Source organism: Pelophylax lessonae (assembly GCF_965119305.1).
Source record: "Pelophylax lessonae genome assembly, chromosome: 1".
In the NCBI taxonomy this organism is placed as follows: domain Eukaryota; kingdom Metazoa; phylum Chordata; class Amphibia; order Anura; family Ranidae; genus Pelophylax; species Pelophylax lessonae.
In genome coordinates this window covers 785,740,983-785,754,449 of record NC_138768.1, presented here as the reverse complement: position 1 = coordinate 785,754,449, position 13,467 = coordinate 785,740,983, and the positions used below count along the sequence as shown (strand labels likewise).

Sequence of the window (13,467 nt, the reverse complement as noted above, 5' to 3'; positions counted from 1 at the left end):
TGTTGTCTGATCTGACTTTTTCTTCAAATATTTAGTGTGCTGATTTTAATCTGAATGAAGTTCACCTGTAAAAAACGTATAATACTATAAGGTGGTGATGCATGTGAAAATGTAACTTTTTGTTCCGTTGTCACCCCTATCCAGTTAATCAAATATTTACCATAATTTTCCTTTCAAGGACCTAATCCATGGCACCATACTACCACATGTACTGTATGCTGCCATGTTGGCGCCAGGAAAAAGGCATATCATTCTGTGGTCCCAAAATAAGGTCTTGGAGGGCTTATTATTCTCTTTGATGACACAGAAAAAGAGCACCGGACACGGGACAGCTCTGAATTTCTGATAACACGTGTTTTTTGCGTTTACCAAACAGACACAACAAACCTTTTGTAATTATATATTTAAGAGAGAAAAAGGAGCAAATAAGAGAAGATCATTCTTTTGGGTTACATGAACTTTAACCACTTCAGCTCCGGAAGGTTTTACCCTCTTAATGACCAGCCCATTGTTTTGTGATTCGGCATTGTGTTACTTTAATGAAAAATTGAACAGTCGTGCGACGCTGTACCCAAATACAATTGATGTCCTTTTTTTCCCCACAAATAGAGCTTTCTTTTGGTAGTATTTGATCACCTCTGCGGTTTTTAGATTTTGCGCTATAAACAAAGAAACAGCGACAATTTTGAAAGAAACACAATATTTTTTACCTTCTGCTATAAAACATTACCGATAAAAAAAAAAATGTAAAAAAAACAAATGTTTTTTATCAGTTTAGGCCAATTTGTATTCTGCTACATATTTTTGGTAAAAAAAAATCCCAAAAAGCGTATTTCTCTAGCGCTCATTGACAGACGTAGTCCTCGGTGATACACCACCTTCGGGTTATGTTGCCTCCACAGGAGCAGGACTAGACAGGAAATTAAAAAGCTCTGGCCACACCCTAGGGGCAGTCCCAGAGGGTATATCCTCTCTCTCTCTGCCTCAGCAAATCAGTTATTTTCTGTCTAGTTAGGAGTAAGGACCTAGATACCTTGCTGGGATCTTAGGTCCTGGCAAGATTTTTTTCTTAAAGGATTTTTTAGACAGCTTTTTTTCTCCAGTGTTCCTGTGAGATCTTCAATCAAGAAAGCTGAACTGGGCGACGGGCTGGATGTTGAGATCCGGTGGTCACCCCAGTTCAGCCTACGAGCGCGTGCAGGCCATAGCTCCGCGCTGGGTCGGCCGCGACAAAGTCCCATTAAAGGACTGACCCCGCAAGTTAAACGTCTCGCTGAAACGCCAAAGACCATGAGTCACGGCGTCCATATCGATCGACAGCCCTCCCGCCCCGGTGGAGAGGGGTACTGTCAGGAGTTGGTGCCCGCCTGGTTCCGGTATGGTGAGTAGTATGTTCCCCCTTTTCCCCCTGACGGGTCTTGTGGTGAACGCGGGCCCCTCTCTGTATGGTAAGATAGAGTCCCCCTCTATCCTATAACATGTCACAGATCCTCCTACTTTGAGTGTGATTCTATGTGCAAAAAGCCAGGAGGCTTGGTTTGGGAGCTAACAATCTAATTGTATACATGTTAAAAAGATTATAATCTGTGGCATTCTGGGAATCTTACGGTGATAAGAATAAGCTACCTACCAGTCAGAAGCCACGGACATGTAGACTGCCTTCCTAATCAGATCTCCAGCTATTAGCAGGCCTCCCGAATGGCCATGCGGTCCGCCAGGGCCGGTACCGCCAACCACGCCAAATCCCCATGCAGAGAGAGTGTTGTGTGCCCTGCAGCACACCGCTATTCAGTACAGGCCGCCGCCATTTTTTTTGCTGGATCGCACGAGCCGCCATTTTGGCGTAGCCTCGTGTCTCCAGCATGGGGGCGGCCATGTTTGAGGTGATCCAAACACCTCGTGGAGCTAGGGGAGGCGCCGGAAGGCGTGCAGAGGGGCGGAGCCGCCTCCTTTCTTCCTGGGCAGCCAGCCAAAAGACTTCCTGTTTGTCAAGACAGCGCTGTAACCTGTTGCAGTTAAACTCTGAGCATCAAGTGGTGAGCCTGGGGGTCTCTCTCTCTCTCTCTCTCGATCGATAGGGATCCCTAGCAGGTAACACTAAGGGGCTTTTGTGGCGCTGGGGGTCTGAAAAAAAAAAAAAAAAAAAAAAAAAAAAGTTTTTTATTTTTGAATTATATTATCCAGGAAGTGACTGGAATTATCATGGACCCTGCCACACATATTCCCCCACCTGTTTCCCTCGAGGGGGCCACGGGACCCGCCGGTGCACAGAGTGTAGAGTCATTTACAGCAATTTTGGAGTCTATGGTGGCTCGGGTGGAGGCGGCCTGTCAGGGACGGGGGTCAAGGAAGCGACCCCCGCCTACCCCTATACTATCTGACACCTCTGACTCAGATTCAGAGATGGTCACTGCAGTTGCAGGTTCCTCTGCAAGGGCTGTTATCCCAGGTAAAGCCCCCTCAGACAGTGAGGAGGACGCTTCTTCTCCTGCTATAATTCAGGAAGAAGCATTGGTGGACGCACTAGTTGTGGCAGTGCAGGAAACCTTAAAACTTGAGGCTTTACCGGCAGAGGCAACTGAAACAGAGATTCCTTTTGGTACTAATAAGCCCATCAAAACGGTGAAAGTTTTTCCTGTACCTAAATGTTTCGGTAATCAGATTAAAGGAGAATGGGAGCATTCTAAACGTACCTTTACTATTTCCAAGCGTATTGCTAGACGCTATCCGTTTGAGGAATCCATCATTAAGAAATGGACGGTACCACCAGTGGTGGATCCACCTATTTCCAGGCTGAATAAAGCCACGGTTATCCCAGTGGAGGACACTTCGTCCTTTAAGGATCCGGTGGATCGAAAGATGGAAGCAGAGTCCCGCACCATCTTCTCTCTGATAGGCATTTAGACCAGTAATTGTTATTGGTCTAGTTTCCCAGACACTTACGGAATGGGCGAAAATGGTACGCCAAGACCTTAGGGGAAAAGATATTCCCCAGGAGACATCTGATTTGATGGAACAGATTATACAAGGGCTACAGTTTATCTGTGACGCAGCCTTGGACACTACTCCCTTATTAGGGCATGCATCTATGTCAGCGGTAATCCTCAGACGTGTGCTGTGGTTAAAATGCTGGTCAGCTGACCTAGGTTCCAAAAAGACCTTGACTAATCTCCCCTTTCAGGGGAATCGTCTATTTGGGGCCAACCTAGATGAAATCATTAAGGATGCCACTGGGGGCAAGAGCACTTTTTTGCCACAGGCTGCTAAAGCTAAGGGACCTCGCAACAAGCGAGGACCTTTCTTTACCGCCCATAAAGGGCGCCCGGCTGGTACTAGCGGGAAAGGCAAGACTCCTCCAGGAGGGTTCAAGAAGGGCTGGTCGGACAAGCAGAGGACCAACCCAGCCAAACCCGAAGCAAAGGAGTACACAGCCTGAAGGTGCGCCCCCACCCGGTTTCAGGGTGGGGGGATGTTTTCACCGGTATTCAGGACATTAGATCGAGCATCAACCACTACTACCGGTGCGATTCTTCCCTTCCAACATTTAAGTACTACAGGAAGCGGTAGTTACCGTTCCCTGAATAGATCTTTTCCTTTACCTTTTCCTAAGATTAGTCCCTATACCTCACAGGAATCGGATCTGGTTGACCAGATAGGCCCAGTAGCCTCTAGTCGGGTGACTTCGGTCCCTGAGGTTCAACCAGAAAAGATCAACCTTCCTGATAACAATCAGGTATCTGATAAATGTGTGGGAACAGAAAACGACCAGACTTTCTCGGATGGTCGGGGCCAGATACCTCTAGGGACGCCTGGTTCAGATTCTATCAGCGCCAGTGGTCCTAGAAATTCTAGGCTGGCCTCCTCAAGCCGGCCTGGCCGACTTGGACATGCTAGTCGTAGACGTTCCGTGGGAACTTCGTCTCAGGGAGTGTCTATGGTCTCAAGGACCAATTTACCATCATGCTTTACAGTCGCTGGGTTTAATGGCCTGGCCATTGAGACCCAAGTACTGAAGGACAGAGGTTTGTCTACTTCAGTCATTCCTACCCTTATTAAAGCAAGGAAAGCGACTTCCAGCAAAGTCTATTATCACACATGGAAGACTTATATTGCGTGGTGCGAATCTTTAGGATTTCCTCCACGTACCTATTCGGTGACTCGAATATTGGCCTTTTTGCAACAAGGGGTTGAGCAGAAGCTAGCCTTGAGCACCATCAAGGGTCAAGTTTCAGCATTAGCAATCTTCTTTCAGAAACCTTTAGCTACCAAGTCCTTGGTGCGGAATTTCATACAGGGGGTGCGGCACCTGGCTTCACCAGTCCGCGCGCCCTTACCGCCCTGGGATCTTAATTTGGTTTTGTCGGTTCTACAGAAACCTCCCTTTGAAAACATCAGGGAGATTCCCTTGCTTACTTTATCCCAGAAGGTGGCCTTCTTGGTGGCTATTACTTCTGCTCGCAGGGTGTCAGAACTGGCTGCATTATCATGCCAGTCCCCATACCTAGTGGTTCATAGGGATAAGGTAGTACTTCATCCTAAGCCATCTTTTCTTCCTAAGGTGGTTTCAGATTTTCATCTGAATGAAGATATTGTACTACCTTCCTTGTGTCCTCAGCCCAAGCATCATCGGGAATATGCGTTGCATTCCTTAGATGTGGTTCGGGCAATCAGGGTATACCTGAAGGCTACGGAATCGTTCCGTAAGACGGATTCACTTTTTGTGATCACGGATGGCCCCAGAAAGGGTTTGCCTGCATCTGCCGCGACCATTGCCAAATGGATTAGACAAACGGTGGTACAGGCTTATTCTATTAAGGGTCAGAGTCCTCCGTTCCCGGTTAGGGCGCACTCCACTCGAGCGCTCAGTACTTCCTGGGCCTTTCGCCATCAGGCGTCAGTGGTCCAGGTATGTAAGGCGGCCACCTGGTCGTCGGTACATACCTTTACAAAATTCTATAAGATTGATGTGACGGCATCGGCGGATGCCTCATTTGGCCGCAAGGTTTTGCAGGCCGCAATTTGAGGAGACCGGTGGTCTACCTCGAGGGTTTTTTTTTTTCTGTTTAAAAAAAAAAGAAGGAAAGTTTTTCTCTTTTTTGTTGAGTCTCATCATTAAGGATGAGCATTGTAAACTTCTAGTTGGCACCGGTTGGGCCTTCTAGATTTGGATTTGATTTCCATTTTCCCACCCCTCATTTGTGATACTGCTCTGGGACTTCCCGAAGGTGGTGTATCACCGAGGACTACGTCTGTCAATGAGCGCTAGAGAAAAATGGATTTTTGTAAAATCTTACCGTAAAATCCTTTTCTCTTAGCTCATTGACAGACGTAGTCCCCGCCCCTCTGTTTTTTGAGTTGGGTTGGGTTAAAATCTCTAAAGACTGCTTTTTCACATAACTGATTTGCTGAGGCAGAGAGAGAGAGGATATACCCTCTGGGACTGCCCCTAGGGTGTGGCCAGAGCTTTTTAATTTCCTGTCTAGTCCTGCTCCTGTGGAGGCAACATAACCCGAAGGTGGTGTATCACCGAGGACTACGTCTGTCAATGAGCTAAGAGAAAAGGATTTTACGGTAAGATTTTACAAAAATCCATTTTTTGCACAAAAGTTATAGCGTTTACAAACTACGGGATAGATTTTTGGACTTTTTTTTTTTTTATATTAGTAATGGCGGTGATCAGGGATTTTTAGCAGGCTGCGACATTGCGGCGGACAGATTGGACCCCTGACTGACATTTTTGACACTTTTTGAGGACCAGTGACATTAATACAGTAATCAGTGCTAAATAATTTGCACTTTTACTGTATAAATGACACTGGCAGGGAAGGGGTTAACACTGGGGGTGATCAAAGGGTTAAATGTATGCCTAAATGTGCTTACTGACTGTGGGGGGGGGGGCTCTGTGACAGGCACAGAGAGATCGGGGTTTCAGCTGAGCTGAAACTCATGATCTCTCTCTCCCTGCCTGTGTGACAGAAGACCAGCCCGCCTGCTTTGTTTACATAAGCAGGCGGGTCTTCTGTCAGTTTCTGTGACGATCCTCGCTCCACCTGTGGTCTGACTCCCGCTGTGTCTTATCACAGCGGGAGCACCATCGAAACCGCGTGCACAAAATCACTTAGATCTACGTGATTATGCGCAGCCAAGCTGCCCTGCCACAGTAAATCTGCATGGGGCGGTCTGCAAATGTTTAAAGCAGAACCAAACTCTCCTCTCCTTAAGGCTACATTCACATTTAGGCGTTGCTATTTTTTACAGGCGTTTTATAGACGTTTTACAAGCGTTTTTGTGCAGGCGTTTTAGGGTTGACAAGTGACCAATGAAAAAAAATAAAACCGCCTGTAATCTGCCAAAAAAAGAAGCTCATGTACCTTTTTGAGTGACAGGCGTTTTGCTTAAGGTGACGGAACGCTCAGATGTTTTTAGAGCTGAGGCTTAGAGCAGAAAATCGCCCAAAAATGCCTAAATGTGAACAGAGCCTTACAGCTCAGGAAGTTGCCATCTTAGTCTCTGATCTATAGATTGCAGGATGCTGCACATCTGATCAGTTATAACAGCATCCATTTGAGGGCTTGACAGTTCAGGTGAGAGCTCAAGCAACTGTTGAAGATATGCCATAAATAATAACTGTTTTGGGAAACTATTAAATCAGTGAATTTAGTTTAACTTTAACTGTTTGCCAAAGCAGTTACAATCAAGGCATGCTGTAAATGATAATTTTCACAGTTGTTTTTGCCTTCAATCAAATGGTCAAGCCATCAAATGGTTTGTGTCATAACTGAACACATGTGCAGCACCATATAAATTACAGATCAAAAAGAGGCTAAGATGGCAGCATCCTTGGCTGTAAAGAATAGGAGGGTTTAGTTCCACTTTTCAACTGTGGACAGTTATGGCAAAGAGTAAACCTTGAACATTCCTCATATAAAAGTGTATTTAACGAAGATTGCATCAGGGAACACATAGAGGTTGATTTACCAAAACTAGAGAGTGCAAAATCTGCTCTGCATAGAGACCAATCAGCTTCCATTTTTTTTTTTTTTTTTTCAAAGCTGAAGTTAGAAGGTGATTGGCTTTCATGCACAGCTGCACCAGAATTTGGAATCTTCGGTTTTAGTAAATCAACCCCATAGTGTGCAAAAAATATGATTTAGGCTAGGTTCACACATGCCGGTTTGCAGTCCGGTGCGGTTTTGAAAAGGGTCCTGTGCGTTTTTGAGTCCGATTCAGGTGCGAATTCAGGGAAAAATGTGGCTCTGAATCGCACCTGAACCGGACACAAAAACGCACAGGACCCTTATCAAAACTGCAACGTGGCTGCCCCTGACGTGTGACCCGGCTCTATTGAAAGCCGGTCACATTCACGTGTTATGCGAATTGGATGCAGGTAAAAATCCAATCGCATATATGTGAACCCAGCCTTACAGAGGGTAAAAATGTCACTATCCTGGTCTTTTCCTATTTGTTATAAATATAAGGTTTTATTATTCAAAGAGGCATTTTAGTACCAGCAGACAATAAAGCATTACACAGACCAGTGATGTTATGTAAGGGGTAAAATCCCATATCAAATAATTAGATTTAAGGTTATTGTAGTCTAACCTGTGCAGGATGTTCTAATTATCTGCTTTGAATTATTGCACATTCCTCATTGTTCTCCCATGCTAGCCAGTTTAATGTTGAAATATGGGTATGGCAATTCTTGGTCCTGCTTGGACTGGTGTGAGTATGTATGTCTCAAAAACTTACACAATAATTTATACTTCATAGGGCTTATAATATCCCACAAAAATTGCATACAAATTTTATTATACCTAATTCATATGTTCTAGAGATTCCTCAAGTTATTTTAATACTGGTTATCCATATTTCAAAAGCTAAATGCCCTCTGTTCCCTTCAATTACATTTAGACCCTAAAGTAGCACTTTGGGCATTTTTCTTGAAGATCTAGTCCCTGCATCACACACTTTATGCTAAAGAAAAACAATCTTACAAATAATAAAGTACCGTATTTTCCGGCGTATAAGACAACTGGGCGTATAAGACGACCCCCCTAATTTTCAAGTTAAAACATAGGTTTTGGGCTATACTCGCCGTATTAGACTACCCCCCTTCCGAAGCAAGGCGACACCATTGAAAAACATCAGATTTCTCATAGATCTCCAAGGTACCCTAGTACTGTAATACATGTAATCTCTCATAATATCTCCAAGGTACCCTAAGTATTACAAGTAGATGTGATCTCAAGACGCTGGCTGTGCGGGAATCCTGTACCGGTATACAGTGAGCGATGTATTCTATTATCGAATGCAAAGCCTGCTCGGATTGGCAGAGTCAGAGAGGCGGGCTGATGTTACTCCGCCAATCCGAGCAGGCTTTGCATTCAGTAATAGAATACATCGCTCTTCCTGATTGGCTCAGCACGGTACACTGTATGTAGCCGAAGCTACGGTACATACGGTATACCGGTACAGGATTCCCACACAGCCAGCGTCTTGAGAGATTACATCTACCAGTAATACTTATACTTGGGTTACCTTGGAGATATTATACTCGGCGTATAAGACGACCCCCCATTTTTGGGGGATTTTTTTGAGGTTCAAAAGTTGTCTTATACGCCAGAAAATACAGTATTTGTACAAAAATGGACTTCACCCACTTCTCCAGTGTTTGCACAATGAAAAGATGCAGTAAATAATATTTTAGAAACTTATCAACATAAGGAGTGTCCTAAAAAACATTATAAATTGTGATCCACATGGGTATTTTACCCTGGCCTTGCCTGCTCTTCCTCTGTATTGGCCCATCTATGAAAATAATGTTCACCTAGCTCTTGTCATCCCTACTCTGTAAATGCAACGTATCCTGAGACGCAATAACCTGGCCGTGGTTGCCTTTTATTTAAAGCCAAACTTTACCCGTAACAACTTGATAATAAATAATTTTCTTTAGCAGGGAACATACATTCCACATTAATAATTATGCTACCAAAATGAGCGTGTGCTGTAAAATGCCTCCAGTATTGCTCCTGCTTCTTCTTGCCAGAGGCTGCCATTTTGCTGAAGCCCAGAGCCCCTAAACATCAGTAAATCATAAAGCAGAACTAAGCCCATCAATTTAACTACCGGTATTTCAAAAAACAATTATATTTCTGGAATGCCGGGATTGCTAACTGTGAAATTTTGATTGTGCTCTCAACCAAACTGTCAAAGTGTTAATCACTCATCCAATTAAACCATTGCTCATTTAGGAACTTGCAGGACGTTGTGGGAGCAGTGATAGACTCTACCAGGAAGTGCTGAATTTTGCAGATTACAGAAGTGCGGAGTTTCAGGGCTTCAAAACAGAGGAGCAAACAGGAAATAAAGACACCATTAGGTGCCTTCTTTGCAGTGCTGGAGGTTGTTCCATAATCCTAGGGCAGTGATGGCGAACCTTGGCACCCCAAATGTTTTGGAACTACATTTCCCATGATGCCTATGCACTCTCCAGTGTAGTTGAGCATCATGGGAAATATAGTTTCAAAATATCTGGGGTGCCAAGGTTCGCAATCTCTGTCCTAGGGTATTAAAGTAAACATGTGAGCTCTCTTTACCTGGCAAATCTTACCTAGCAAAGCATCCCTGGGTTCTTAAAGAAGTCAAACACAGATTACGGTACTTCCAGAGTACCCTGGGAAAATAATAATATTCAGATTGTGACTAGTAATGGTAGAGCCGTGCTTTGGCATTTCTCCTCAAACTGCTCCACCACGCCTCAACACATGCACATGTACACTTTCTTATTGGCCACTGAGGCTTCCTTGGAGTTCCTGAAGGCCAATTTTCTTTGTAAGGGGAGCCATGGGTTCTATCTACATAATATTAGCATAGAGCTTTCTGTATGGCCCCCACAGGTCATATATGGTCAAAGAAGATGCTACATTTCCAGTAAACCAAAGAATTTGAAGGTTATATAAAGCAAATTGGTTTGTTCTTCTTCAGATCGAAGATGGAGCTCCTACTGCAGATAAATCGTACGATTTCTTCACGTTTAATTATGATCCTGATCCAGAAACAGATGAAGGAAAGGACCAGAAGGAGAAGGTGGATTCGCCAAAGGATGATGCAGGAGAATCTAGTTCTAGAGTGGAAGAAGAGGAGGCAGAGGAAGGAGAAGAAGGAATGGTATGGCATAGCCGTCAAAGTCCTCTAATAACTGTAATAATGGAAAAAAGTAAAAAGATTTGGAAATGAGGAATGCTGGGTTAGGAGACAGGTCAGCAGCAAGTTTTGTTGAGTAAAATGTAAACCAAGCCCATACATAGTTAAATTATACTGTATACCTTCAAGAGTGAACAAAGATGGAATACATATCTCACAGTATGATTAAAAAACAAAGTACTTAATCATTAGTAGCGCTGTGAAACATTATTATCAAATAACATAACACCATTGAATAAAATAAATGAATAGCAAAGTGAACAAACGTCTTTGAACACACCAAGTGTAGCTAAAAAAGTGAGTATTCCAAAAATAAAGTGTAAACGTGATCAGTCGACATGATTCCTTTTATAAAAAAAAGTGTGACTTGTCCACTCTTTATCCTATTCCATCAAAATGTATCACCAGCATGAATCCAGTAAACACCACAACCTCAACCCAATCTAGTGTGACTCACCAGATGAATTAGTCTGTCATGTTTCAGATAGGCAATTAAAGCATTAGAACAGCATCTGCCCGGTCTGATTCCACATCTATTGTTATTTCTTCTTCTATCACCTCCTCTCTCAATAGACCAGTAATCGTTTAAAGAAAACAAAACGCCTCTAATAGTGCAGTAAAACCCAAACTAAAATGTTATTTTGTAAGAATAAAGCTCAACATAATACTTCTTGCCAGGGCGTTTTTTCTCAGAAAAAAGGTGCAGGAACTCAATCACGACCCTGTGTTTATAAGTGATAGTGGTGAGCAATGAGCAGAGGGTATGAGCCAAAGGTGGTGGAACTGAGTTCCACCAAGTTCCAGCTGTAAAGAAGCCCTGCTTCTTGCATTGTACACCATAAATCAAATTAACCATAACTGATAGTCCTATAGAAGCTGCAAGCACTCTGCCAGCGTCTTGGATCTTACCACCATGTTTGGCCGAGTGTCTGATGACACTTCCAGTTACAGCACTTCTGCTCTTTGCTCTTTCACTATGTATGATCAATTGCACCGCTTTGCTACTTTACAGTCTGGTCTACCAAAAGGTTTGTAACTGTAGAGCCAATCCTGCCATCCAAAACCAGTATAACCTTTATACTCCTTTACTTTTTGCAATGCAGAACTAAAGGCCAAACATTTTTTTGGATAAATCTGCTATCTGTGTCCCATTAGGGAGATTTTACAAAATGAGAGGATCCCTGGTTGTCACAAGGGTTACCAGTCCCTATAGCAGGACTTCCCCTTTATTCCTGTTCGGGTGACAACCCACTGTGCAATCATATTAGGGCACACTAGACAACTGCTATAAAATGGAGGTGCAGACGATATTTTAAAAATACAACATTGTTAGTACCATGTCTATTTAGTTATTTCTGTGCTTAAAGTGATTATAAAGCCTAAACATTTTTTTTTACCCTAACAACTAAGCCTATTTCTGACAACGCCCAAACATTATATATAATAAAATAAATATATACATTTTTTTTATAAATTTTTTTTAGCAAAGAATCTGGAGAATAAAATGACGGTCGTTGCAATATTTTTTGTCAGAATGTATTTGCGTAGCGGTCTTTTAAACGCATTTTTTTTGGGGGGAAAAAAATAAATTTCACTGCATTTAAAAAAAAAAAAACTAAACAATAAAGTTAGCCCAATTTTTTTGTATATTGTGAAAGATGATGTCCCGCCGAGTAGATAGATACCTAACATGTTACGGTTTAAAATTGCTAACACTCGTGGAATGGCGACAAACTATGGTACTTAAAAATTTCCATAGGCGACGCTTTCAACATTTTTAATGGTTACCAGTTTAGAGTTAGAGCGTAGGTCTTTTTTTAGAATTATTGCTCTCACTCTGGCAACTGCAGCGATACCTCACGTTTGGTTTGAACACCGTTCTCATTCGCGGGAGCGACTTACGTATGCGTTTTCTTACGTGCACAAGCTCACAGAGACAGGGGCGCTTTAAAAATGTTTCATTTTTTTTTCTATTTATTTTAATTCATTTTTTATTTTAAGCACTTTTTTTAATCTGATCACTTTTATTGCTGTCACAAGGAATGTATACATCCCTTGTGACAGTAATAGGCAGTGACAGGTACTCTTTATGGAGGGATCGGGGGTCTAAAGGACCCCAGACCCCTCCACTGTACTTCAAAGTATTCAAAATGAGGAAATCAGGAATTTTAAATACTGACAGTTTTTTTAAATTGGTGCCTTTAGCCGCCGAGTAAACCGGAAGTGGCGTCATGAGGCCGCTTCAGGGTTAATACATCATATACCCGATTAAAGCCGAATCTGGCTTTGTTCAGGACTCCAACCAGCCGACGGACGTGCTGGCTGGTTGCTCGGGTCTACCGATGGGATGGGAAACCCGGGCAGAGCTGTGGAAGGTGGCGGGAGTGGGGGTCGGCCCCTCCCGCTTGCTGGGATAACGGGCGAGCGGCTCCCGAGCCACATCGGCTGTTATTCTCTGAAAGCTGACCGCCAGCTCTAAAGAACGGTACCAGGGTGATGCCTGCAGCTGCAGGCATCATATTGGTACAACCACTTCACCGAGTGGACATATAGGTATGTCAATTTGTGGGAAGTGATTCCTGCATTCCTTGCATTAGGGTAAAAAATGTTTAGGCATTAGTATCCCCCCATCCCCCTTTTACTTACCTGAGCCCTCATTTGGTCTAGTGCTGTGCCAATCTGCAACTCTTCTCCCCCCTCATTTCTTGTTCTCACTGGCTTTGCTGAGTCAGTGGCAGTCATTGGTTCCTGCTGCTGTCAATCAAAGCCAGTGACAGGGGATAAGGAGGCAGGGCTGAGTAGACACAGACAGCGAGACTTGGAGTAAGCCCACACAAATGCTCTCATAGATGGCGGCTTTCAATGGGGGCAATCTGCAGAGGGGAGGAGCCAGGAGAGTTGGCGCGGGACCCGAGAAGAGGAGGAATTCTATTGCACAGAGCAGTTCTGCTATCATTTGTAAGTTTGAATTCATTGTTATACATTCCTATAAATAGGTTTGCATATTTATTGGAGTATAAATAAAGTTGGCAGAACAGGTTTGTTCAAATGGGTTGGTAGCCATCAAAGACTGCAAGAAGCAGTGAATGTGCTACTGAATTGGCACAGTCTGGCTGTACAGAGGAATATTTATGTTGACTGGAGGCAGTTTTAATAACTATGCTCAGCTCAGTGAAGCAATCATGTTAAAAAAAAGAAGTATGGTCAAAGCTTTTTTTGGCTATACTTCTCTTGTGGGTCACAGGAGTGCACTTACTTTGTCTC

General features: G+C 43.5%; 1 protein-coding gene across 1 annotated transcript in view; it reads left to right on the top strand.

Moving 5' to 3' along the window:
* The window catches only part of CC2D2A (coiled-coil and C2 domain containing 2A), a 197,395-nt gene that overhangs the window by 39,444 nt on the left and 144,484 nt on the right, over nt 1-13,467 (top strand). Inside the window, exon 7 of the mRNA XM_082265276.1 lies at nt 9,985-10,167. Within this exon, the coding sequence (XP_082121402.1) occupies nt 9,985-10,167 (183 nt within the window). The remainder of the gene's footprint in view (nt 1-9,984; nt 10,168-13,467) is intronic.